This window comes from Grammomys surdaster, unplaced genomic scaffold (genome assembly GCF_004785775.1).
Source record: "Grammomys surdaster isolate TR1022 unplaced genomic scaffold, NIH_TR_1.0 126197, whole genome shotgun sequence".
In the NCBI taxonomy this organism is placed as follows: domain Eukaryota; kingdom Metazoa; phylum Chordata; class Mammalia; order Rodentia; family Muridae; genus Grammomys; species Grammomys surdaster.
Genome location: NW_021621002.1, coordinates 1,838,955 through 1,865,151, shown reverse-complemented (window position 1 = coordinate 1,865,151; position 26,197 = coordinate 1,838,955). Strand labels below are relative to the sequence as shown.

At 49.4% G+C, this 26,197-nt stretch overlaps 1 protein-coding gene across 4 annotated transcripts in view; it reads left to right on the top strand.

Moving 5' to 3' along the window:
- Adcyap1r1 (ADCYAP receptor type I) overlaps positions 1-25,699 on the top strand; it is a 38,085-nt gene extending 12,386 nt beyond the window's left edge. The window contains exons 3-16 of one of the 4 annotated variants that reach the window (XM_028758359.1): positions 841-948; positions 3,024-3,044; positions 3,956-3,997; positions 6,651-6,760; positions 7,241-7,338; positions 7,742-7,874; positions 8,545-8,698; positions 9,029-9,089; positions 9,713-9,782; positions 13,335-13,426; positions 19,827-19,907; positions 22,592-22,721; positions 24,063-24,104; positions 25,511-25,699. In XM_028758359.1, coding sequence (XP_028614192.1) covers positions 841-948; positions 3,024-3,044; positions 3,956-3,997; positions 6,651-6,760; positions 7,241-7,338; positions 7,742-7,874; positions 8,545-8,698; positions 9,029-9,089; positions 9,713-9,782; positions 13,335-13,426; positions 19,827-19,907; positions 22,592-22,721; positions 24,063-24,104; positions 25,511-25,699 — 1,331 coding nt within the window. Of the gene's footprint in view, positions 1-840; positions 949-3,023; positions 3,045-3,955; positions 3,998-6,650; positions 6,761-7,240; positions 7,339-7,741; positions 7,875-8,544; positions 8,699-9,028; positions 9,090-9,712; positions 9,783-13,334; positions 13,427-19,823; positions 19,908-22,591; positions 22,722-24,062; positions 24,105-25,510 lie in introns of all 4 variants that reach the window. The other 3 variants (XM_028758358.1, XM_028758360.1, XM_028758362.1) reach the window with 3 other exon arrangements.
- Positions 25,700-26,197: the final 498 nt, after the last annotated feature.

Sequence of the window (26,197 nt, the reverse complement as noted above, 5' to 3'; positions counted from 1 at the left end):
ATGTGTATATGTGGTGTGTGTGTATGTGTGTGTGTGTGTGTGTGTGTGAGAGAGAGAGAGAGAGAGAGAGTCCTGTGTTTGGTATGTGTGTGTATGTGGAGTGTGTGTGTGTGAGAGAGAGAGACCTGTGTATGGTGTGTGTGTGTATGTGGGGTGTGTGTGTGTGTGTGTATGTGGGGTGTGTGTGTGTATGAGACCTGTGTATGGTGTGTGTGTGTATGTGAGGTGTGTGTGTGTGTATATGTGTGTGTGACTTGTGTATGGTGTGTGTGTGTGTGTGTGTGTATGAGACCTGTGTATGGTGTGTGGCTGTGAGTTACCATATTATCACCTGATCTCAATATCTAATAGAAATAACTTAAAGGAAGAAGATTTATTTTAGCTCTCAGTTTCAGGGGTTGTTTCTGGTCAGGCAGGCACAGTAGAGCAGCTCGGCTCACACTATGGCCCCTCAGAAGCATGGAAATGAAGGGTGCCAGCACTCCATTAACTTTCTCTGTTCTTCCTGCCCACCCACAGATAGTACCGCCCACGTCCATGGTGGTTCTTTCTTCCTCCGTTAATCCTCTCTGACAATACTCCCACCATCACCAGAGGAGGGCCTCACCATCTCCTCTTAAGTGATGCTAAAGCAAGTCACATTGATGCTTAAAATCAACCATTATGGCGGGGCACATGTGTGTACATATGTATAGTATGTATACTGTGTGTTGTGCCTGTGTGTCCCTGCATATGTGGGATGTGGATGGTGCGTCTGTGTCTGGTTTTGGCTTATGTGCACTTGTGTACGTGTGGGGTGTATATGGCCAGGCACTCTCTCAACATGGCTCTCTCCTCCAGGTTGCCCTGGCATGTGGGACAATATCACATGTTGGAAGCCAGCTCAAATAGGTGAGATGGTCCTTGTGAGCTGCCCCGAGGTCTTCCGGATCTTCAACCCGGACCAAGGTAAGTAGAACTCAGAATCTCTCCCAACTATATTGGTTTAACCTGTAATCCATACAGCTATACTCCTGCCTGGAGCTAAGCTTTTTAAACTCAGCTGCCCCCAGATGGCAGGTGACAGAGAACAATCGGGACGGGATGCTGTCCTTTGTGCTGGCATAGGGCGTGGAAACACTTCTCCAGCACTGCACCTAGTGCCAGATCTGCATGGCTAGGTGACTGTCATGGCAGGTGAGAACAATCTGGGCTGAGGCACAGAGTCCATGGCAACTCTACTGTCTACTTCATTGGGGACCTTCAGCAAGGCAGATTACCATTCAAGTTTTTGACCTGCCAGATGGTAATGTGACATGGTGGCTGTTTCCCCAGGTCGTCTGTGAGGATGAAGCCAGGTCACCTACAGAGATGTATCTAGCACAGCACCTGGTGTATTTTGCATATTTAATAGTAAAGCTAGCTGCCAGCATCATAGTTACCATGATGATGACATAGACAGAGATGTCTCAGAGGCCCTGAGGAAGATATGGATGGGACTGTACAACCAAACACCCTGCTTTAGTTAGGGTTCCTATTGCTGTGGAAGACGCCATGACTACATTCTTTAACCACTTGATGTGGGCAGATGCCCAATCCTCCAGCCTACCACCAGCCTGCCAGTCCACCAGCAAATGCATATGCTAAGAAAAGCATATCCCTGGTCCTTGCTGCCCTCAGATGGCCACGAGGACTTAGAGGAGGAGGAAATAGGGTCCTACTCCCCTAACCCAGGCTATCCAGGAGAGGGCCTCGGACACCAAGGAAAGTAGTCTGTGACGTGTAGACAAAGGCTTCAGGGACATATCTGTGATGGCCTGTGTCAGGAAACCAAAGCTGGTGGGAGGTTTCTGTGTATCTCATGTCATATCTGCTCCTGGTCTCTGATGCCGTTGAAATCCTGGGTAGAGTTCCTGGGGCCAAATTGGAATCCCATGAATGGGTGCAGTGACAGAGCTGTGACATTGGATACAGAAATGTGAATTGGTTGAAAGACAGACCCCCAAGGCCAGCCCCAGTGGGCCTGACGTCATTGGGCCCCGACGTCATGGAGAGAATGTCTGGCCCTGTCTGTGAGGCTACCGCCAGTGATCTGTTTCTACCTGGCTTGCAGGAGAGGGGAAAAAGAATAGTATGCATTAGAGTCCCAAGCCTCCATCCTTGACTTTCTACCCAGAGCCCAGAGAAGGTGGGGTTTATCTCCATGCCCCACCTCTCCTTATCCCACATCTTACCCACCTCCTGCTAGTCTGGAAGAAGCTGGTTTCTGAATGTTCCCATCCTGAGGGCTCTGTGACTGAGAGCAGGCCAGGGGGCAAGTTCTGGAGGAGGCTCTAGGCAGTGTGAATAGGGGGGAAGATAGAGGCTGTCAGAGACAGGGCCTGTGATTCAGCTAGCTCCTAAGATTGATTCCTCTGGAAGGCGGCTTAATCACTTCCTGCATGTGCCCATTGCTTTACCTCAGTTAGTTATTGGAAGCTTGTGGCACATCCTCTTTAGGCAGGATTCCAGCCACAAGCCCTTTCTTTTCCCTACAGCCGCAGTCACAAGAGGTGACAGGAAGGAGGGTGGAGTGATTTCCCTCGGCTGCACCCGCCTCAGGGAGCAGGGATGTTATTTACACCTGACTCTTAATGGTTCATTAAAGCAGGGCCTTTAGCGCCTCTGTTCACAAGCTTGGTAGTGAGACTCGCCCTCCCCACTGAACTGCTGTCTCATTTGCTTTCTCCTTCATAGGAAACTCAGTCACAATGGTGTTGGATAGGCCTCTCTGAGGTGCTGGCTTTCTGGGAGCCCCGGTCAGTGCCTTTCCTTCCTCCTCATGTGCTGACCTGGAGGTGGAGTTAGATCCATCCCTGACCCCTGTGAACTTGCTAGGTTCTTGCACGGGTTCCTCAGGCCTTCAGGACCCTACCAGGGCTTTCTCAGAGACTGGGGGTAGAGGTGGGGTGGGAATGGCCTGTGAGAACAGATCTGACTTCAGCCCTGGTCACCTCTGCATTTCTCCTCACGTTTTCTCTCTTTCTCTCTCTCTCTACATACAGTCTGGATGACAGAAACCATAGGTAAGAGGACCCCTGGGAGGACAGACTGAGTTTCATTAGCCCAGCAGGAGCCTAGCCTGAAGACATCCAATGCTGGAATAATGATGGGGTAGCAATAAAGGCAAGATCATTAGGGATCAGCTCCTCCCCTCCTCCCCAGAGTTTACCCATCCTGGAGGCTAGGAGGGATGAAAGACATCTGGCTTCAAGGCCCTTTCAAGCTGGGTCAGGTGTTTGAGTCACCAGTGGAGAGATTGGAAAACAAGTCTGTGTGCATAGTGCATGCATGTTCCTACATGCAAAACGGCCCTGTTCTTCAGTTCACACAGAGTCTGCCAACCCGGCAGTTGCAAAGGGGGGATGTACCTACCAAACAATAGGCCAGAAGAAAATGAAAGGTACATTATGCAGGCAGGACAGGGAGGAGGTCAGGGCAGACTTCCTGAAGGAGGTGGCACTTCATCTTAGAAATGAGAGTTTGGAAACTTGAGCGGAAGTGGGATTAACTTCCAGCCATTTTTAGATAAGTATGAGAGTAAAGGTTATAGTTGGGGGATGGGTGGGGGAAACCTGTCTACAGATAAACTTTTTGGGCTTTGGGGGTCCCTTTGATGAACAACAGACTTGAAGTGTGGGGGGGTTGAACTTCAAAGAAAAATCCCAAGCCCCAGGCTTATTCACTCTGCTTCCTCCCTCCATGAAGACTCCTGGTGGGGACCATGCCACACACCACTGTGAGAATCGCTGTCTTGCAGCTGCTGCTCTGGTGAGACCGGAGCTGCCAGAGACAGTATGCCAGGGGGAAGTGTGGCTCCTGAGGTGCAGCCTCTTGATCCCCTGCCCACTCTCCACAGACAGGGCAGCCCTAGCTTTAGCTGACAGGGCAGCTGATAAGCACAGCATTCTGACTCACCCATGTTTGTGTTTCGCAGGGGATTCTGGCTTTGCCGATAGTAATTCCTTGGAAATCACAGGTGAGGGGTGCGCTGGAGTCGCCTTGGGCTGGTGTGATGGAGGGCAGCTTCTCTGTAGCCGGACTTTCTCCTTCATGTGCTCTCGAGTGTGTGTGCCTTCTCTGATAGAGCTGTGTGTCATCTTCTTGGAAGATGGTACCCAAGTACCCAGAGAGAAGACGGTACATCTATTATGCCTGTAACCATGTGATGTGGGGGAGTCCTGGGTATCTTGGGGCCCGTCATGGGCTGTAAGTGGGAACCCTTGTACTACAGGGTGTTTGGTGGATTTTGACTTCCCTTAGAGGCTTTCAGGGTTCAGCTTTGCACTCCAGTCAACTGGATGGGGCGGAGCCATGAACCACTCTGAGCATCACAGCCAATCAGCAGCAACCCTGCTGAGCCTGGAGCTGCAAGAGGCAGTGGGCTCAGAGGATATATGGCCTCCTGATCCCAGACCCACTCGCTGCAGACTCGGTGAAGTGCAGATTCCAGGGTATCACCCGAGTCTCTGATTTAGCCAGCTGCGTCAAGGCCAGATGCTTGGCCACCATAGGTAGGTGGTATGGTAGGACACTCTCAGCAAGTGTGCTATGCAGCCATGATGCTGCTGGAGCAAAACAATCCAGTGAAACAGATGCTGTCATGCAAGGTTTGGCAATCTACAGAGCGCTTCATCTTCCAGAGACTGCTATCAGAACAATATTCATAGAGCAATTTTGGGAACAAAAACATTTATGTTTTTCTGAGCCTACTTCGTGTTATTAAAATAAAGAGGGAAAATAAAGGAAAGGAAATGGTTCTTCCCTCTAGGAAGGTTTTTTTTTTTTTTTTTAATTGACTCTCAAATTTCTGTACCCTTTGTCTCTTTCTTCCTCTTACTTCTGTGAGGTGGGCAAGGCAGAGTTACCTGAAGCCCAGGGAGGACAGTGGCTCAGCCACTCTGTCTCCCAGTTGAGATGGGGGAGGCATTCAGATGTTCTGAATGGTTCGGCAGCTTTGCAGGGGGGTTGCTAGCAGCAGCCAGAGACACACTTTTATGAAGAAGAGACAGTCTGGTAAAACTGCTATCGGTGACCCTGGCTGCTGGAGTTCCTTCTTGGCTTGTGTCACAGGTGTCAGAGAAGCTGTGGAGATTCTCCCACTCTGGGCAGACTGTTCTCCTGGGCAGGCTCCCTGCTCTATCGTTCCTCCCAGGGAGGGTATGTCCAACTCTCTTACACCTTCCAAGTCCACCAGCAGGAGTAGGATGCTGGTTAGAAAAGAGAGGGGGTAGCCAGGTGGTGGTGGCTCACACCTTTAATCCCAGCCCTCAGGAGGCAGAGGCAGGCAGATCGCTGAGTTCAAGACCAGTCTGAGTTACAGAATGAGTTCCAGGAGAGCAAAGACTACACAGAGAAACTGTATCGTAAACTGAGGGGTCTTTCCATCTCTCTTCTGTTCTGCACTGACCCATTGCCTCCTTGTTGAGCTTCCCAGAGATCACCTTCATCACAGAGGACAGGATGCCCCCCAGCAGTGTGTGCTCCAACTCCCTGTCCACAGAGGTCTCTTACCATACACTCCCTCCCCCCACCCCCTGAAACCCATAGACGGACTGTATCACAGACTCCAGGATGATGCCCCAGAATCTGCACTCTACCAAGCCCACAAGTGGCTAGAGGTGTACAACTGAAGTTTGAAAAAAAAACCTCAATTCTGTCTCTGGAGATTTAAAATTGCCCTGAATCCTGTTCCTTTCCATGTATCCTAAGAGATTGGTAGCTCTTGGGCTGCCAGGTAGGGACAAATATCTTGGGGCCATACTCGTGCTAGCTAGAAGAAAAGGCTTACTTGCCTTGTGCTCCTCTGGACTTTAGTGGCTCTTACCAGCTCAGGAGAATGGCATGATGTCATTCAAGGCCGAAGCAACCCACTTATGTGACAAATAGCCTACGCTCTGCTTCGAAGGTAGCAAGCGCCTCCTTCCAGTAGTTGTGACTGCTCCATCCCTCCAGCATCCCACGAAATGAACTTTAAGTCAATCCAAAGAGGAAGAATGCACATCAGTGATGGGAGGGAGACTACAAAACTCTGAAAGGCAAAAAATAAAATAAGAAAAAAAAAACCCCACTGAGTTTGTTGATAGAATATGTCTGGGCTTGCTTAAAAGCAACAAAGCCAGGAGCTGCATTGGTGTGAGATGTGACAGCTGCTGGTAGACCCAGACCCAGAGCTCTGAGATCAGATGTGCCAAATCTTCACCCTACAGTCACTCAAAGAGGCCTTGAACATACTGAATGCCTTGTTAGGGTCCCGGGAGTTGGGCTTGAGAGTAGCGTTTGTGACAAGTTTCTAGATGGTTCTGCACATTGACGTTTTGAGTAGTGCTGATGTAGAGCCTTGGGGTGGGCTCCAGATCGTCTTCTGGTGAGCATTCGGGAATATTACAGGAGAGATCCAGGCATGTTGGATTCTTGATTAAGGGATAAGGTTGCCCTTTCACCCTACTCCCCACTCCCCTTGTCATTAGTGAAGGACGAGTGCCAGGTCTACAGCAATCACCCTATCTCGTGTCTTCTAGCGTGAGCCACCCAGTCGAACACATGGTCTTTCAGGAAGTCCCACTGTGAAATCATTTTCAGGGTCATGTTAAGCCATTCACATGCCTTGCCTTGTTTTCTGTTCTCTGCAGACATGGGGGTCGTGGGCCGGAACTGCACCGAGGATGGCTGGTCGGAGCCCTTCCCCCATTACTTCGATGCTTGCGGGTTTGATGACTATGGGCCTGAGTCTGGGGATCAGGTAAGGTGAGGTGGTGGGTTAGTTCTGAAGAGCTCAGGGTTCAGGGCAGGGCTCATGAGCGCCTGCCTGCTGTATACTGAGCCTGGAGCGTGGAGGGTAGGATGCTCATTCACCCTGTCCGGTTCTGTCCCCACAAGTCGCACAAATCCCCTCAATCATCGTTTTCAGGACCCTGTCCTCCAGATAGCCCAGAAACTGATGACCTAATTCTGGGTCTAGCAGGGAGCTTCTTCAACCCTTCCTCAGGCTAGGACTGAGTTCTGTTCCAATTGTTCAGCACCCTTGACCTCGGTACATCCTGAGCAGGTTTAGAGTGCTGACCCTGTGCAGAGAGAAGCAGGCATCCAGCCAGGAGTGAAGTGATGGCAGAGAGGGGGGAGATGTTGGGCTCCAGGACCTGGTCTGGGACACTGGGTGTGGGTCCTAGAGGGCATTGACTGGTCCCAAGCAGAGCCCTGCATGTCCTGTGCCCTGCTACAGGATTATTACTACCTGTCGGTGAAGGCCCTCTACACAGTCGGTTACAGCACGTCTCTCGTCACCCTCACCACTGCCATGGTCATCTTGTGCCGCTTCCGGTGAGAGCCTAGTAGTGTTCGAGTCAGAACTGTCCATCCCAGCATCCCCAGAAAGTCCCTTGGAAGGCAGGCCATGTCCCTAATAGAGCAGATGGGAAGGTGGCCTGGGAGGGCAGCTCATATGTCCAGGACTACACAGTCAGGCATAATCTCTTCCAGAAATTTCCTTTGCTTGCTTTAATCTTCCCAGTCTAGGTAGAGAGGTGGTCGAGAGGCTACAGGAGGGAGAAGTCTGGTCAGCAGATGATCAGGGTGGGGAAGGCAGAGGATTATTGAGGGGGGAGAAGAGGGTGGTGTGGGAGAGGGACCCCATTAAGACAAGCCATGAGTAGGCCCAGAGCAGCCCTACCCTGAGGGTATAAAGTACTGTGAACTCACGGCCTCCCCATCCCGGTTCACGTAGGAAGCTGCACTGTACCCGTAACTTCATCCACATGAACCTGTTTGTTTCCTTCATGCTGAGGGCTATCTCTGTCTTCATCAAAGACTGGATCTTGTATGCCGAGCAGGACAGCAGTCACTGCTTCGTTTCCACCGTAAGTGAGCCAAGCAGCCCAGTATCCCAGGACTCTGCCCTGCTAACACCCTGCAGGGAATGTGTCCCTACAGGTGAAGATCTTATTGTAAGTCTTGTGAAAGTTCTGGAGTTATAGAGTGGTCACCATAGCCAGAGTATAACCTCACTCCAATACAGAACACAGCCAGACCCTCAGCCTCATACTTGAGCCAGGAAGGTTAGGTGAGAATGAGGCTCAGACAGGGATTAGCTAGTCCCTTGGCATGCTACCAGTCATGTGGTATTCTGTGTCACATTCTGTGTCACTAGACCAGCTGGCTAGGGTCTTTGTCAGTGCCTTCCCAAGCACAGACGTGTGAAGGAGGTATATGCAGAAAACTGGCTTTTGAAATGCTGGGATAAGAACAGACTAGACTTGGGGCTTCACTAGGAGGACATGTTTGGAGGATCTCTTTGAGAAAAGATTTTTTTTTCCAGGGCCAAGGTATGTGTCTCCACCTTCCATGTGTCCAGATCCACATTTTGTAAGAAGTCTCCTGTGGGGAATACCTAAAATTTTAGGCTTTGAGATACCTGAGACTGAGTATGCCAGTGTTGATAGGCCCTCAGGATTTCCCTTCATCCTGGACTTCAGGATTTACCTGGGGACATGGGGGGAGCTCAGCTTTCCTATCTGGCTGTCTCTGTAGGTGGAATGCAAAGCTGTCATGGTTTTCTTCCACTACTGCGTGGTGTCCAACTACTTCTGGCTGTTCATTGAAGGCCTGTACCTCTTTACACTGCTGGTAGAGACCTTCTTCCCTGAGAGGAGATATTTCTACTGGTACACCATCATTGGCTGGGGTAGGTCACTGGCTGGGTCTGGATGGGCTCAGGCCACTTGGTCAGCTGTGTCCTTGGTCCCAATTTTAGGAAGCCTCGGATAACAGAGCCCTTACTAGGCTGTGGACTTCTTGTTAATTCCTAGAACCCCCACTTTTTAACTTCCTTTGGTGGGACCCCATTTTCTGAGGGAGAGTTGTACTCAGGAATCATGTTAGAGACCAGGTGGTCTGAAGCTGGGAGAGATGGAAAGAACAGGAAGAAACTGGAAAATGAAGGATAATAGGGTCCCCAGAAACTCCAAGGTTAAGAGTATCCTGGGCAATTGGGCTTCCTTTTCTTGCTCTCCAGGGACACCTACTGTGTGTGTAACTGTGTGGGCTGTGCTGAGGCTCTACTTTGATGACGCAGGGTAAGTACAACCAGAGAATCAGACTGTAGTACAGGATCTCTATCTCATGCATGGGCTTCAGTGCCTGTCTGGCTTCATGTGAACTCCCCAACATGTTGCTCCGACCAAAGCACAGCCTTGGGTACCACCTGAGTCTTCACCCCGTGGGATCAGTCCTGTCTCAGCCCCAGACCAAAGCCTGGTCGCAGACCCTTCTCCAGCCTTTACCCCTTGTGGTTAGCCTTGTCTTAATTGACAATCCAGCAAGAGAATGGGTACATTCCTGAGCTCATCTACTTTGGAGCATCTTTGGGGAAGCTCTGAACATTTGATATTCTTTGGAGGACAGGAGGAAGAATGTTGAGGGTGAGGTCACTTTTAACCCCAAGGACCCTAGATCTAAATGGGAGACATTTCCTTTCTCAGGATCCCACTATGACTTTAATTCTTGGGCTCCAGTCTTTGCCATGACAGGAACACTGAGAAAGAACAAGCCTCATGTGAGGGGTCTTCTAGCCAGCCTACCTCTACCTCCAGCTTTCCCTGGTCAGGGGTACACAGACGGTGAGAAGGGCAGGCACCCAGCTAGTCATGTTCTGCTCTGCAGGGTCTGCTATGATTTCTCCTCTTTGCCCATCTTTCAGATGCTGGGATATGAATGACAGCACAGCTCTGTGGTGGGTGATCAAAGGCCCCGTGGTTGGCTCTATAATGGTGAGTGCCCCTGGGGCAAAGAGGGAGGCAGAGCAGGCAGAAAGCGTAGAGAGAAGGGAAGGAAAGGGACTTTGTCACAGCTGTATTCTATTCAGTAGCAATGGCAGACACATGATTCAGTTATTCCCCTAGTTCTGGACAAACCTATTATTCCATTTTTAATCCTTATGGAAGGTGCTGCTACTAGGAGTAATTTCATGCATACTTCTGAGTATTTGTAAGTCTGTCCCTCTGTGTTGTTAGTGGGTCTGAGCACTTATGGCTAAACAGCGTTTTGGTGGCTTATGCTTATGACAGTCCTGTGAACTTTTGTCTTTTTGACCAGCCGAGGAGCAGTGACTCCTCTCCCGTACTTTGTCACATTCCCAGGCCAGCATGGCTGCCCTCACTGGGGTCCTTGGGCTCCCCCTCTCTGATTGTCAGCTTTATATCTCATTTATGGAGGTTTTCCATCAGGATGAGCTGTACAAATCTCCTCTTAATTGCTTCACGGCACTGTTGTGATTTAGGTCATCAGGGTGTATCTTTAAGAAAGGTTCTATTTAATCTTTGTCTTTACTAAAATGCTATTTTTCTACATTTCTATTTTTGATGGCTGCAAATTTCCCATTCTCAGTCTCTTTACAGAATCTTAAAGGCTGGAAAGTTATTTATCACAAACATGTGCATACTGTGGGTTGGAGACTTTCACTTTCGTGCTACGAATATGTCTTCCCAGAGGGCTGTGCCAGCTACTGTGACCCTGTATGTTTTACCATGTTATATACAAATTTCTCATTTGTTCTGCTGAAAATTTTTTGCACATCCACTTAGGTAGACTTTTGAACAGGAAGTGACTTAACTTTTAACTTGTAAGAAAAGGTCTGGTGGAGCTCTGTATTGAATTATATACCAATTTGGAGGAAAATTATTTTTCTCCCAAAATATAGCAAAATACCCTGTCTGTCCAGTCTTTCTTGCTGCCATTTTGCTTCCTCTGAGATGTTCTCCAGCCTGGGCCCTGGTTGAGTCTAGGAATTTTTCCTTCCCTGTATTATCTGTCGGGTTATTGGGGCCATACAGAGAAGCCATCAGTTCTTGTGACTCCTTGGCTGAGTTACATTTTTTGAATTCTCTTAAGAGTTTAATCCCTTTTTTATTTGGTTCACATGGGGTTTCTACATAGAAAATTATGCAACCTGTAAATGAAAACAGGCTTTTGCCCATCTTTACCAGTGTTTGTTCCCTTTATTCCTTGTTTTTATGGAAGACAATGTTTGCTCTGGTTTTTGGCAGTTGTCTTGCATGCAATTGGGCAAGTTTCTCTTCCTGGTTGGCTTTCGTGTGTGTGTGTGTGTGTGTGTTGTTATAAATCCAAGCACGGGTATTTCATTTTATCAGATGTGCTGAAGAGACCATGCTCTTATGACAGAATATTATAAATTTACTATTTCAGTTTTTCTCTAGTGCTGTGGATATAGTTACCTGGATTTGAACATGTGTGGTTGTGTCTTTGGGATAAATTGCTGGGAATAGGATTTTTAGGCACAGAGTGTTTGCACTTACTGTTCACATGGTTATGGACAGAGAGAAAGAGACTCACTTCCTGGGCTCCCATGTCTATGCTGATGTTTCTTATTCCTAATTATTTTCCAGTCTCTCAGGGATGGTGGAGCCTGTTGTTTTCCTGTCGTTATAAGGAATAACAGTCCGTTTATTTGCATTCTTGGGCGGGATCTTGGTGGGCATGACCTACCTGCTCTTTTCGTGTGCCACCGACTTCTGATTGTTAGCGTTTTGCTTAAAGGTTTTTCTCTGTTTACCACGTATATTAAATGTCTCCGTGGATTTATTTTATGTTCCAGCATGGCCTTTGTTTTGTCTTGCCTTTTGAAACAGGGTCACATTACATAGCCAAGGCTAGCCCCAGACTCATGATCTTCCTTTTCCCGCCCACCTTCTTTGTTTTTTTTCCCTGTGTGTGTGTGTGTCTGTGTGTGTGTGTGTGTGTGTAGGTGAGAGACCAATCTCTAGTGTTATTCTTTAGAATTCTGCCCATATGGATTTTTTTTTTATTTTTATTTTGGAAGGGTTTCTCACTGGCTTGGAATTCAGTCCAGGATATGCCTGTCTCTGCCTCTTCAGCCCTGGGATTACAAGTACATGCTGCCACACCTATCTTTTTCCCATGTCTTAACCCGAGTCACCAGGAATCACACTCAGTCCTCACCCTTGTAAGACTTTGCTGGCTAAGCTATCCTTCTGCCCCCTCTTTGTTTGGTTCTTGAAGTAGAATCCTTGAGATTTTGTATTTGTATGTTCTGAAACAATTCCACGTCTGGGAAGCTGTCTTTTCTTTACAAGTTCATAAGGTTGCCTGGGTCTGGTACTTTGCCTGCACAGACTTTGGATGACTGTTAAATGTCTCACTGACGCCATCGCTCTTCTTCCTTTCCACCTAGCTGGTTGTTTAGAGGCGGCTTTCCTTTAGGGAAGCTGCTTCTGTTCTTGCTCAGTTTAGTTTTCTGGTTTCGGTCAATAGTCTCTCATGATTCGAAACAACCTGTTTATCTCCTGTCTTGTCCTCTTTCTCACCCCTACATATTTAATTCTACTTTCTCCTTGGCAATATTTGCTGAGCTAATTGCAGCATTAATTAGACAACGGCAGAAGCAGAAACAAGCACGGCAGGGCAGGGGTGTGTTTTGTTGTTCTAACTGATCCAGGAAACAAAGAAAAGAGCAAACAGGAGCTTTTTCTGATCAAGCCTGCTATGGCTTCCAGTTTCTTTCTTGTGGCTTTTTAACCTTCATCCGCTTCCGTCTCACGCACTACCTAGAGATGATCACTCTGATCTCTCCTCAGCTTTCAGTTGCTTAGCCGTTCTCAGTAGCTGTTATTGTTTTGAAAGAATTGTGTTGTTCTCTTCTTGAGGGCGGCTTGGGCTCTTTCCCAGAGACGTCGCTGTGCCGTGCAGTCTTCTTGTTATGCCTCCTTTGCATTTATTTGCAGCCCTCCCTCCTCCTTTCTCAGTGCACACGCAGCTTCCCACTTTGTTTGGGAAAGCATCTGTCCCTGATGGCACGCGCTGCTGTTGCTGTTCCCGGGCAGCCCTCTAATTAAGAGTGCTGTGGCTGCTTCCCTGTATTCCACGACTCTGAACGTGAACTTTCTCTCCCCCACCCACACCCCCACCCCCACCTCTTTATCGCTGAGACAGAGTCTTCCCCGAATGCCCAATCCTCCTGCTTTGGTCTTTCAAGCACTGGGATTACAGACCTGCATCAGCACCACCTGGCTGAGTTTGGAGTCACCTGTGTGTCACCTCTTTTCCATCATCATTTTTCTTTCTGCTTCAGACAGTGCTCGCCCCCCCTGGCTTACCCTCCATGCTTTCTATTTCCAGGTATTTCTTTTTCTGTAGAATTCTTTTTTTTTTTTTATTGGATGCTTTCCTTCATTTGAAAGACTCAGTGAGAGGCAGAGAAGTCTGCAAAGGAACTTGCCTGGCTGGAGATGGTCCTTGTGAGGGAATACCAGGAGATTTGAGTCTGCCTTTCTCTCACTCCTCAGGTTAACTTTGTGCTTTTTATTGGCATCATCATCATCCTTGTACAGAAGCTGCAGTCCCCAGACATGGGAGGCAACGAATCCAGCATCTACTTGTAAGTATGTCGTGCGGATATGGGGATACCACAGCTGTTTCCGACCACATGGCCTGCACTCAGGTCACAGGCAGGACAAAGCTTGAACTTTGCTGGCAGGTTGACCTAGCATGGGCAATTGTAAGATTTCTTCCTGATTAAAGTGCCTGTGAACTACGACTGCCCTCCCAGGCCTGAGCCAACACAGAACACCTCAGCTACATGGGCATTGCATGGAAAGGGAAAGAGAGAGAAAGATTAACAGAACCTCTATGATGGCAGGAAAGTCAGTGGAGAGCCCCAGAGGACTCCCTGGGGTAGCTAAGGCCTTGGTTGTTTAGAAGCTGGCTTTCCTTTGGGGATGCTGATTCTGTGGGAATATGCAGATTAGAGGCGTGGCTGTGACAGGCCACACCTCCTCATCCACTGGGCAGAAGCTTCTAAGTGCCTGGCAGTCTGCAGGGGGACCTTCTCCTTGGTCATACATTGCATGGGGATTTTCTTTTCTGTACCTTGCCTCAGGACAGCTCTGTCTACCTCTGCATCTGTCTGGTTTTCTGCCTCAACCCCATTTTGTCCCTATCAGAGAAGCATCAGCTCTGTGATTGCTACTGAGTGCAAGGCTTCTGCTGTGCTTATAGACGTTTGTGTTCTAAGAACTAGTTTTTCAGTTACTACCCTGAAAACACATGATTACCTCAATCCCAGCCCGGTCCTACTCTGAAATCAGACAGAGCACCTGCTGCCTCACCGTTTGGGGCTCGAGAATGAGCTATGGGGTGTGGAGACACTTCTGATGCCAAAGAGAAAGGTCATGAGCTCTGTGAGGTGGATCTGAAGGGTGTAGTAGCGACCAAGGGTAGCAGAGGGGAGCTATGAGGCTCACAGCATCACTGGGGTCTTCCTTAGGGACTCAGCCTGAGGCTTGCAACCTTCAAGGCTTCCCTGAGAAAACTGAGGGCTACCGTAGTGTCAGTGAAGCTGAGGGCTCTACTAGCCGTTCTCTTAGGGAGAGAATGAGCTCTGCAAAGAGACTGAGTGCCAGGTCCTCCTCAAGGCTCCTTTGAGGGGAAATGGAACTGCCTTTGGTCCATCAGTTGGTCTAGACTGCTGGGTACCACTCCTTCTCATGTGCCGGTGGTTAGCACAGGGCTTTTATTGTAGAGCATATGTTCTCTGCCTCTGTAATAATGGCATAACATTGGGAAAGGACAAAGATGTGATTATTTCGCTGCCCACCCCATCCCTGTTTCATGTTTTTGCCATTTATTTATTTATTTGTTTGTTTGTTTATGTGCCAATGCTTTATTTGCCCATTTTTTCATGTTTTGCCAGGTGTTTGTTTATTATTTTAATCAGCCTTTACTTGTCTGTATCTGTGATGAAACAGGAAGTTATTCTTTGATAGAAGCCTTGACTATTTGGTAGGGCAGTGGTTCTATTCTTCCTTGCCCTGCACTAGAGTGACCACCTTATCCCGGAGAGTCACAAAACAGCCCTCCTGCTCCCCTTTCCCGCCTCCCTGTCCAATGTAGGAAGCTGAAGTTACGCCTTTATGTCCAGCCTCAGTTTCTCTTGCTTGCCTGTGAACTGTCTCCCCTACTGAAAGTCACCTCTTGCATTTGGGTCTGTCGAGAAGCTAAGTTAGCCCTGTTCTCTCCCGAGCACTGCCGACCTTCCTCAGTCTCCTCTCCTTCCTGATATGATTTGGGTCTTCTAGGGCCTCTGAACCATCTTCTTTGGGCTGAATGGGAAGATTCCTCCTGCTTCTCTCTACTTTTCCTAGGTAGAGCCATGCACAGAGGCTCAGCCTTAGAATCTAAGGATGCTCTGGGAAGTCTGATCACACATTCACCATCTCAAATGTCCTGTCCCAGACATCAACAATTACTCCTGGCCTGATGGGGAAGAACGGAGGGCCTTCCTAATGCATCGATAAGAGCCACGTGTGATTAGCACACGGTTTATATATACATTTATGTTTATATTTGATGTTTTCCTGAACTTTGAAGAAGCAGCTAGTTGGTTTACTTCTTTAATGTAAAACTGTACAGGCTTAGCCAGGGCTATTTGATAGCGAAAATCAAACCTACGATAGTCTCCAGCCCCCAAAACTCAGGCGGATGACATCTGTAAGTTAGGGAAAGGTTAAGGCTGGACCAGGGATCGGCTTGCTTGTGTTGGATTCAGCTATATGTCTGCTGTCATCAGGGTCAAGGAGACCATGTCGACCCTGGTGACAAAGCCTCCGAGAGCTGCAGAGAATGTAGAAACACTTGCACACAGTTGATGCTCACAGACAATACAGCATCATGGCAAGCTGGGCAAGCCATTATCAAGAGGAAGGCATTTTACAGCAGAGGACACTAGTGTTCCATGAAGCTTGGTGAATCCTGCAGGAAGAAGCTAGGCTGTGGCAACAGTTCAGGCAGTGGGTACCAGAGATGGCTTATGTTGTCCTTCCCTCATAGACTGAACCCCCATAAAGAAGTACTTCACTCCAAGGGCTTTAGAGGGGCTAGCTCTAAAGGGAGGCTCCTGCACTGGGGAAGAGAAAGAACCTGGGGTGGGCAGGGCATGGTGGGAGATTCCAGGGCTGTGTCTGGGGCCCCAGATGTGTGTATTTTGCTATAAAGTCCTTCCTGGTCTGCCCACAATAGCTCTCTGGTTTTTTCCTCTGTTTCCAGAACAAATTTAAGACTGAGAGTCCCCAAGAAAGCCCGAGAGGAACCCCTGCCTGTGCCCTCAGACCAGCATTCACCCCCTTTCCTGTAGGTTGGTTCCAGCCATTCAGATGCTAAGGGTTTGTTCACTGTCAACCAATGTGTTCCTGGCTCAGTCTTGAAGGACATGCTGGATGTGGGGCCTTGCGGAGGGTGGGGGGAGACTGGACCTGCATTAGGGTCAGCAGGGGCTCAGATTAGGGCTGTGCAAGCATTCAGTTTTGGGCTGGGCAAGGTTAGCTTGTTTTGGCCTGAAGCTAGCCACAGCTCTCTGTCTTTGAAGGGTGGAGGAGAACGAGGCTTTCTGAAGACTCAGAGAGAGCAAGGAGTGGCTCAGGCCAGTCATAGAGCAGCTTGGCTTCATTCTTATTGCCCATGACCTGCTCTATTTTTGGAGGTGGGCATTGGAATCTACCTCTTAGGTCTGAGATGGGGAGAGGAAACCTATGTATAACCTTCTTAGGGATTCCTCCATCACCTCCCTGGACAGGCTCTGTGTTGCAAGGCAGCCTTTCAGTCAGGATGTCCAGCAAGAGACTTTGCCTACAGGTCTAGTCACGGCATCCCGTACTGCCCACCCTGTTAAGGAACATCTGCCCCCGCCCCACAGAGTTCTTCCAGGGGGTGATTTAGGGAATTTGCTATCCCAAAAAAACCCTGGAAAAGAAAACTGCCCACTAAGTCAGTAGCCACAAAACCTTGAGCTTGGTGTGGACCCCCTCTGGGAACCCAGGCTCATTCTGCCTCCCTGTTGGAGGAGGAAGTGGTGTTGAGGTATACTCCAGCAGGGATGCTATTTCTGAGAAATGCTTCCTGAAGACCGGGCAGAGTTCTGAAGGTGCAGGTGAGTGTGGTTAGCCTCAGGAAACCACCATGTCCTATAGACTGCCAAGGAAGCAACTTTCCATGAATTCTGAGGGTTCAAGGTAGAGAAGAAGGGAAAGCTCTCCACAAAGGGCATGGGCAGGTGTCTGTCTACTATCCTGTTAGATGTTTCCTGGGGCTGCAGTCCAGCCATCCCTTCACATAAAAGGCTCTGTAGAAACTGTGTGCCAAATTACCAGGGATAGGCATGATAGCCAAGCTGGAATAGCCTTGCCCTTCCTACAGATGAGGAGAAGCCATGTCAGAGCTGGGCCTGGAAACCAAGGTCCTCATGACCTGCAGAAGGGGCTCTGTACCAGCCACTAGCCAAATTCCCACAAGCCAACAACTCCCACTGACCACCACAGGTCTCTGTCTTCCGTTTCAGGGGAGCCCACCTAGCATACTACTCTGAGTCTCCTGTGCTTCCCTGGACTCAGGGTGGCCTTCCTGGCTGACCTAGGTGTATCTCTAGATGAGACCTTGCTCCCTTCTTGCTTGGCTGTCCTGGGAGTTACATGGCCTCCTTTCTCATGCTCCAGGTCCGCTCTTCTGCCACAGCACATCCTGTTGCTTTTCAGTCTGTTTGTAAGTCACTGCAGGCCAGGGGCAGGGTCTTGGGAGAGGGCCTCTTCCCCTCTTTCTCTGGAGATAGTCTCCCCCGAGATCCCTCTGGATGTTACCCTTGCTTTTGTTTCTCCTTTCTGTGACCTTCCTGTCCCATCCCAGTGAACTTGTCATTAAACTGTCCTTTTGCTATTTTTCAAGACAATTTAAAGGAAAATCAGAGGAGCCCATGTTTACTGTGAGATGTTATGGATTCCACAAAAGGGAGGAACATGGGAAGTGTTGGGGGAAAGGTCTTGAGAGAGAAAGGCTAAAGCTTGGAATTCAAGATGGCGCCAGTTGAGCAACAGATGTACAGATGTGCCACTGGTGACTTGGACTATCCCTGGATCTGGTCTCTGCCTCAGCCAGGGTTGAAGGGTTGTTGGCCATTTGGTCTGGGCAAGGGATATGAGAGGGAAAGGATAGCTGGTGTTCTGCTGTGCCCAGAGATCCCCCCTTCTACACACACACACACACACATACACACATACACACACACACACACACACCAATCCCCTGTCATTCACCGAGGACCTATGAGAAACTTCTGAGATCTATGAATACCTTGCAATAGGGCTGCCCCAGTACATTCCCAGGCTGTGGTTGAAATGCGGCTCCTGAGCTGGCAGGTCAGCAGGCCAAGGAGGCACTGTAGTCTGTTTCTGAGAGGTGTGGTCAAGCACTGTCCCTGCTGCCAGTCTAGAGACCAATTGAGTAGCAAAAGATTGAATAACACCTACAAAATGGGCCTCCAGCATCCACCAGCTTATAGGTGATATGAAATGAAAGATGCCATTTATTGAGTGATCACCACAGGCCTGGAGGGGAGCAGCCTGCTGGGCAGACTGGAGTTTGTTTGCCTCATCTGGAAATTAGCAATACATGTTCTTGCCTAAGCAGAATAACAGGTCCCCAGACTCTAGTTGCCTTTAGATCCACTCTCAGGTGGAGTCAGAGAGCAGGTCTTTGGATGCTGAGAACCTAACTGCGCGTGCGTACTTGTCTTCATTGGTGTCTAATCCTTCTACACCTGATTAGGCATTCACTAGCCAGTATGAGGTGCCTCTGTTGTCTCCACGTGGAGATTGTTTGTTATCTAAGGTGACGTGACTCTTGATCTCTGGAAGGGAAACTTGTGTCCCTGGGTTATGCCAATTCAAGAGTGAGCAGGACCAGAAAGATTCAGAGGAAGCAGGAGTGTACCTGGATGCCTGTGTGACAGAGGGCAGCAGGAGACACAGCCAGCCTGGCCCCTGTGCTGCCTTCTCAAGGCAATGCATGTCATTAGGCTTTTGCTCATCAGCCCTGTCCATATACCTGGATGGAGCAGTCTAGCTTAGCACTGTCCTGTGGAGCTCTGCAAATGGCTGTGTTTCTGTGTCTAGTATTGTCACCACGAACCATATGTGACTAGTAAGCCCTGATGCCCTGACTAGAATGATGGAGGAAGTGGGGTTTTCTTTCCATTGGATTTTGATTAATTTCCATTTGAATAGCCACCTAGGATAGTGGCTACCTTGATGGGCAAATGGAGGTCTACACTAATGATCAGTCCGTTAAGCCTGGCCTGCTCCTGCTCTTCTGTGTAGTTTACACTGAGAGGAGGTGGAGGGGAGGGGAGGGAAGATAGTCAGAACACTCATGGTGATCTTTGCTACCAAGCCCAGAATTCTATCTCCATGCTAGCCATGCATGAGGTCTACGGCGTGAGTGTCCAGTTATTCATCTTACTGGGTGAACTTGACAAAGCCATGTACCATGCTCTAAGTCTGTGGCTGATACCAGAGATGGCCTCTGGCTTCCTGTCTGAATCGTATGTCAGGCCTCATCTCCTGAACATTTCTACTTTTTAATACTACTCGCCTATTAGTGGTCCCAGTGTGTGTGTATGTGTGTGTATGTGTGTGTGTGTGTGTGTGTATGTGTGTGTGTATGTGTGTGTATGTATGTATGTATGTATGTATGTATGTATGTATGTGTGTATGTATGTGTGTTACTACAATGCACACACTATTTATGAACATACATTCCTTTGTCCAAAGCTGACTGTTTTATTCCTTGGCTTCCCCATCCTCCTCTGGGTGATTTCCTTAGCTTGTCTTCCTTCCCTCACGTCTCTGCCCTCCCTGTGCCCTGTGAATTAAGTCTTCCCAAGTCCTACTGCAGTTTCTTCATTGCCCAATGTCCCCAGCTGACAGAAGTGCTAATCTTGTCACACCCAGCAGCTGCGTGCAGAAATGCTACTGCAAGCCACAGCGGGCTCAGCAGCACTCTTGCAAGATGTCAGAACTATCCACCATTACTCTGTAAGTGTGTGTGGCCGTGGCTGTGGCCGGGTGTCCTGGAGGGGTGGGGGGATTTGCATGTTGCTGTTGCTGCCACTGCCCTGTGCTTGTGTTCTGCCGGGCTGGAGGAGTGTGGCAAGCCGCCCTGAGCCTCCCAGCCTACCCTGTTCCTGGATGCTGCATGTACCAGGATATGTGTCTTGTGAGTTCTCTGCAGTCTTGTGGGTGGGGCTGGAGGCATGTGGGTATTGGAGCTGTGGCATCGCAGGGACGTCTTGACTTGGCGGCTACTGATGCCTACCTCACTCTGCAGTCAACAGTTAGTGGCTGCTGACAGAAGTGTGTCCTTCCTCAGGCCCCCACCGCTCTGGGATTTAGTCTTGTCAGCTGCAAAATTGTAAGAGCTCAAAGTTGAGATGAGCTCACCATGTGCTGAGCACGTTGTGTGCAGCTTGGCTCAAGCTCAGTCTCCACAGAGCTTGATGAGGTAGAGTAAGTCACGTGACTGGGAAGGCAAAGACAGGAACCTAGAGCATCCTAGGAATCACACCTTAGCTCACCTATGACACCCACAGAGTAGGAAGTGTGGCTTTCCTGGAAACTCACTGATAGTTTGAGTGGCTCTGATCTTGGGATAATAGGACTCCTCTTCCTCCTGATGGCACTGTGGGATAGGAGAGCACAGCTAGAGGCTGTGTCATGGTCTCTCTGGGTTAATCACAGTTCAAGGCTTATCAGCTCAGAGATCCACAGGTCCTACACTGGATCCATGAAGCCTCCTCATGTGTCACCACTCCCTATCTGCCAATGGCCCCTGAGGGACCCCTGGCTGTCATCTCTGCCTATTCCAGAGCAGTATCAGAGCTGTGAGGGGCAGATACTGCTCTTGGCTGCACCCTGGGAAACCCTCTATAGATCCACGTCTTTCCCATGGCTGGGAAGGGTCTGACGCTGTCCCTGAGCCCAAGAAATCTAAGGCCACTATGAACACTGGAGGGGCTTAGCATTTGGTACCCAGATTCTATTTTTCTCTGCTGGAGTAAGAACCTGGAATGGATCTACTGTAGAAGGGACTCATGGGGAGGAAAGCAGGGCTCCAGGGCCCAACAGGAACCCCATGCATATACTTTTCTAGGCACTTCTTTCTGCTCTTCCAACTTCCATTCTATCTCCAGACACACCCTCCTGCTTTCTGGTGTCAGACCGTGCTTGGGCACTGAGATGCAAGCAGGACCTGATGCCAGGGAAATGTTGACTTTTAGGGATTCTATCTTGCGTGCCTGGGTCGTCCTGTTGCTCTTCCATAGAACAGGCATTTCCAGTGTGAACTATGTGCCTGAAGATATTTGCTGTGAGACCTAACAGATGGCTAGAAACCCATGTGGGCTCATCGTAGGGACTCACTCAGATCCCACTGTCCCTGTCCTGGTCTAGGGACCCTCAGTGACTATAGAATGTGCTGCCTCTGGGCAAGGTGGGGACTGTGAGACCCACAATTGCAGGCTTCCTCATTTCTGGGCTACACCTTCTCCTGAAGGTCACCTCAAGCTCACGTTCTTCCTCCTCCTTCTCCCTAACCCCTGCCCTCCATTCCTCTCCCTCCTCCTCCTTCTTGTCTTCCCTCTAATAGTCACCAGGACATCAAGGACCTTATATGGAAGCTAGTGATTTGACTTTTCTAGAAATCTGGACTCCAGCATTCAAACCCAGAAGGACACGGAGTGGGAGATGAGGGGCACACAGTAGACTTGCTCCCAGTCAAATGGTTACCCTTACACATACCGTCCATTTCTGAGGGCTCAGCTGTGACAAGACAGGGGGAAGCCGATGGCCCCAGGGAAACAGCTGAGAGAAAAACATTTAGACAGGAGAGCTTGGCTCTTTCAGGGAGGCTACAGGGGGCCTGGGTCCTGGGAAGGGCAGAAATGGGGCTCCACTCTGGGAAGCCCCTGTAATAATTTACTCCATCTGGAGCAGTGTTCCCAGCCCATGTGTACCTGATGCCCTCACCGTGGACTTCTGCCTCTGTACTGTTATACAGGGTCCTGCCCTACTCTTGGCTCTATCCCAAGAACTAAGAGAAGGAGAGGATCTCTTGCTGCTCCATTCCTTCCCATCCATTGGCTCAGTTTCTGGGGCAGCAGCTCTCTCCTGTGCAGAATTTCCTGTGCAGAATTTCTGTTCAGTCATCAAGATCAAGTCCTTCCTTGAAACCCTCTCAAATTCTTCTATGTCCTACCTAGGACCATTTCCCCCCCCCCCCCTGGTCATCAGCAATACACCAAATGTCTCTAGACACAAAAGAGCCTTAATCCCGTGAGTCTTAGGAGAGCTATCTTTGAGTTCATGTTGCTTCCTTCTGAGACAGGATAGGTTTGCTCTGGCTCAAGACTCTGGAATCCTATCCTGAGTTTTCCTCTGACTTTACATATTACTCAAGGGATCTCTATAAATGAAATATTTTCAGTGATCCTGCAGGATACCAACTAGGTGCCCTGCAGGCTGGGGAAGCCCTCATATGGATTCCTGGGAACCCTGGGCACTAGTTGGCTCCCTCGCTCCCAGGCCCCCTACACTAGTAAAGGATACCAAGCAGTCTGTGAACAGGGGCACTGAAGGCCAGCTAGGACTGATGACAGGCCCTCTGCCCTCCATGCTCCCAAGCCCTGCAGTCTCCAGAACAGATGTTTGCTTTTTCCTGACAGACGGCTGGCCCGCTCCACCCTGCTGCTCATTCCACTCTTTGGAATCCACTACACAGTATTCGCCTTCTCTCCAGAGAACGTCAGCAAGAGGGAAAGACTTGTGTTTGAGCTTGGGCTGGGCTCCTTCCAGGTAGGCGTGCTGTATGCAGAAGCTAAGCCCTGACCTTTGACCTGCTGCCACCTCTGTGACCTTGTGAACCCTGACTTCTAACCTCAGGGTTTGTCTCTGGCATGAGTGCTAGAGCAGATGTCCTCTATAGTCCTGTCTGCTACTGTAAGAAGATGTAATGAAGTCTTCCCGTCACTGTGCCTGGGGATCCTGGTCCAGGACCCCTGAGTGATTTGAAATAAAATCTCTCCATAAAGCCCAGGCGTTAGGATCCTGTGCTGGGTTCACATCCTGATTTCAGCCATATACTCCAGCAACATGAGGACTGGAGTTCTGTCTTATCCACCCTGGCACAAGGGATCCAGGTATAGGGCCTGACACAGAGAAATGAAAGGACTGGAGGTGACTGGGCAGATCCTTAAATGAATGGGTACATGGGTGTGGGACAAGAGGAGGACCAGAACAATGAGTGTATAAGCAGGAAAGAATAGGTGGTTATAAGCAAGTACATGCCTCACAGCTAGGGAGTGGATGAAGTAGCTGTAGTGGGCTGTGTGGAAAGGGGCAGTGTCCTCTCACTTGTTTAAGTTAGCACTTGAGCTTGACGGTCAGGAAATACTCTGTGCAATTGACTTGGATTTTAACTCAAAGCTGTTTTCCCCGGATTCACATTCTTACTCTGATGAGACTGAGAATCTCAGAGATGAAGTTCTGACCTAGAAATTGCAGCTCAAGGCTCCCGTCTCTATGTTTACTGGCAAATTCCAACCACCGTCCCTCTGGCATTTTTAAATGGCAGCCCGAGGCACTGAGGTGCTACAGACCTGGTTTTCAGCGTTCAGGAAAAGGTTGCTTTGTTTGGTGCAGACGAACTAAATTCATATGTTGTCAAGTATGTAGCACACATACTTTGCTTTCCTGTGTCGTGTATAGAAGCCGAGGGAGGGCAAAGGAGGGAGTGATGATGGATAAAGACAATACGAGGCTGTTCTGTTCTGAAGGAGTCCTGCTCCCAGGAGCCTGCACACTAGTGGCTTCCTCTAGAAAGGGAGAACAGCTTCCGTAGGCAGTGGGATGGAGATAGTCTTTGGCCATGGGAAGTGTTTGTCTAAGTGAGTGTGAGATCCAAGGTTTATCAGTGTGAACTGGTCTATCAGCTATTCAGCTTCATAGAAGTGCCTGTCTTGGTGGCATTCTCAGCCTCACCTTAGAGCCTTGGGCAGGTGTCTCCTCTCTAGACTGCAGTGTTTTCTTCTTTCTGGTATCTTTCCCAGTGCCATTCCTCCCACATCCCCAGTGTGTCTGGGTGGGTGGGGGTGTCTCTTGCTGGTAGGCTTACAGTTGTTTGTTTTCTCTCCCCAGGGCTTCGTGGTGGCTGTACTCTACTGCTTCCTGAATGGGGAGGTAAGACACAGTTTGGCCACCTTTCTCAGAAATACAGGTGGGGCTCGTTGGGGAAGAGACTGGGAGCAGATTCATTGGATGGAATCTTCCAGGTTGCCAGTACTGAGGATAGGGAGTGAGTGACATAGCTGTCACTGTTAAATGCTACCAACATCTTCTGGCATCTCCCACCTCTTCCAGAATCACTCTATCTCTGCTGATTAAGGCTACAGCTGCAGACAGAGTAGAGTACAGATATGCCGAAGGCACCCTATCGGCTGAGAACACAACTCCAGGGCACATCTTCTCCAAAAAGCATGCCCTAATGGGTAGGAGTGAGTACCTCTAGGTCATTAGGCTGTGGGGGCCATACTGCTGAACTATGGCAAGCAAGCCTGCCTAGCTATCCCTGCTAGAACAGAGCCTAGAAGAATTCAGAAGAGAGCCTAAGGAGAAACCTGGAATCTTCCAGAGGTGTTTCATTTCCAGAGCTATTTTTCGGGGCTCCCTCTCTAGCCTATTGGGGGTAATGTTCTGGAGCAGAGACCAGGGTAGAGGTGCCTGAGACATGGTGGAGACTGTCTCAATGGAGAAGAGCATTTTCCCTAAGGCTCTGGTCTTCATGTTCCCAGATCTTGGCCTCAGAAGACTCTTCCTCTTATTTGCGTCTAAGACTCAAGACAGCTAGACTCCATGATGGGAAGGCCAACCTATAGTGAAAATCAGGATAGATCAGATCAAGAGAGTCCTAAGAGAGCTCTGCTTAAAGATTCTGGGGGAGCCAGTATGTGGGAGTATGGGCAGCTGGGTAGGAGTTTGCCAAGGGAGTGGAAGCACGAAGTGGGGAAAATGGGTACAAGTGCTGCTTCTAGTCAGGCGGCTTGTGTACTGCATAAAGGTTTTGGCTGAAGTGGCATGTGGAGGCTGAGGTTTTCTTGGCATGACCACCATTTACTGTATGGAGAGCTACAAAGGGTGTGTGTGGGGGGGGTGTTTGCCAAGAGGCATGGACTGTTTTATAACTCTTAGTCTCAGAAGTCTTCTCATCTTGGAAGCATCCAAAGCTATGGATTTTTAGGTCTTATCCAGAGATGTTGATATCATCATTCATGGGCTTTGGGCATCTGGGATATTTCAAGCTATTTGAGCAAATCTTATATGCATCCCACAGTGGTAAAAAAGAAGGGCGAGGGTCTTTATTTGATCCACATGCTTCGAGAAGTTTCTAGGAAAGATTTCTTGACAATTTTAAACGACTGGTCTCTGAGAGGCCCAGTCAGCAGGAACTTTGCCAAGACAGATTGGGACAAAGCTGCGGGAAACAGCTGGGGAGTGGGAGGTGGGTGGGCGGTCGCGATGGCAGCTGGTAAAGTGCCAAACCAGGTCCTAGAAGATACTGAGAACCATGTGTGTGTTGCTCATTGCAGGTACAGGCAGAGATTAAGAGGAAATGGAGGAGCTGGAAGGTGAACCGTTACTTCACTATGGACTTCAAGCACCGACACCCATCCCTGGCCAGCAGTGGAGTGAATGGGGGCACCCAGCTGTCCATCCTGAGCAAGAGCAGCTCCCAGCTCCGCATGTCCAGCCTCCCGGCTGACAACCTGGCCACCTGAGTCCTGTCTCCCTTCTACTTCTGCACAGGCTGGGGCTGCGGGCCGGTGCCTGCGCGTGTTTGTGCATCTCCCCTCTCCTTGGGCAGGCCCTGGGTAGGAAGCTGGGCTCCTCCCCAAAGGGGAAGAGAGAGATAGGGTATAGGCTGATATTGCTCCTCCTGTTTGGGTCCCACCTACTGTGGTCCATTGAGCCCAATTTGACATGTAAATACATCTCGAATCTGGAAAGTTGTCCCATCTCTCCCGACCCCCGCCCCAACCCATGCCCCTGTTTACCTCTGCCAGGCCCCAGCTCGACCTACTGTGTCAAGGCCAGCCTCAGTGATGGCCTGATCCCAGGAACAAGGCCTTGTGAACTGAGGTTAAAACATGCCTGCTTTGGAGAGGCTGGGGTAGTGACCACCCCAGCAGCCTTTCAGCAAATAGACTTTGGATGTGGACCCTTTTCAGCCTGTACCAAGCACTGCAGTTGGCCAGGAGTACAGCTCAGTGTTCTGA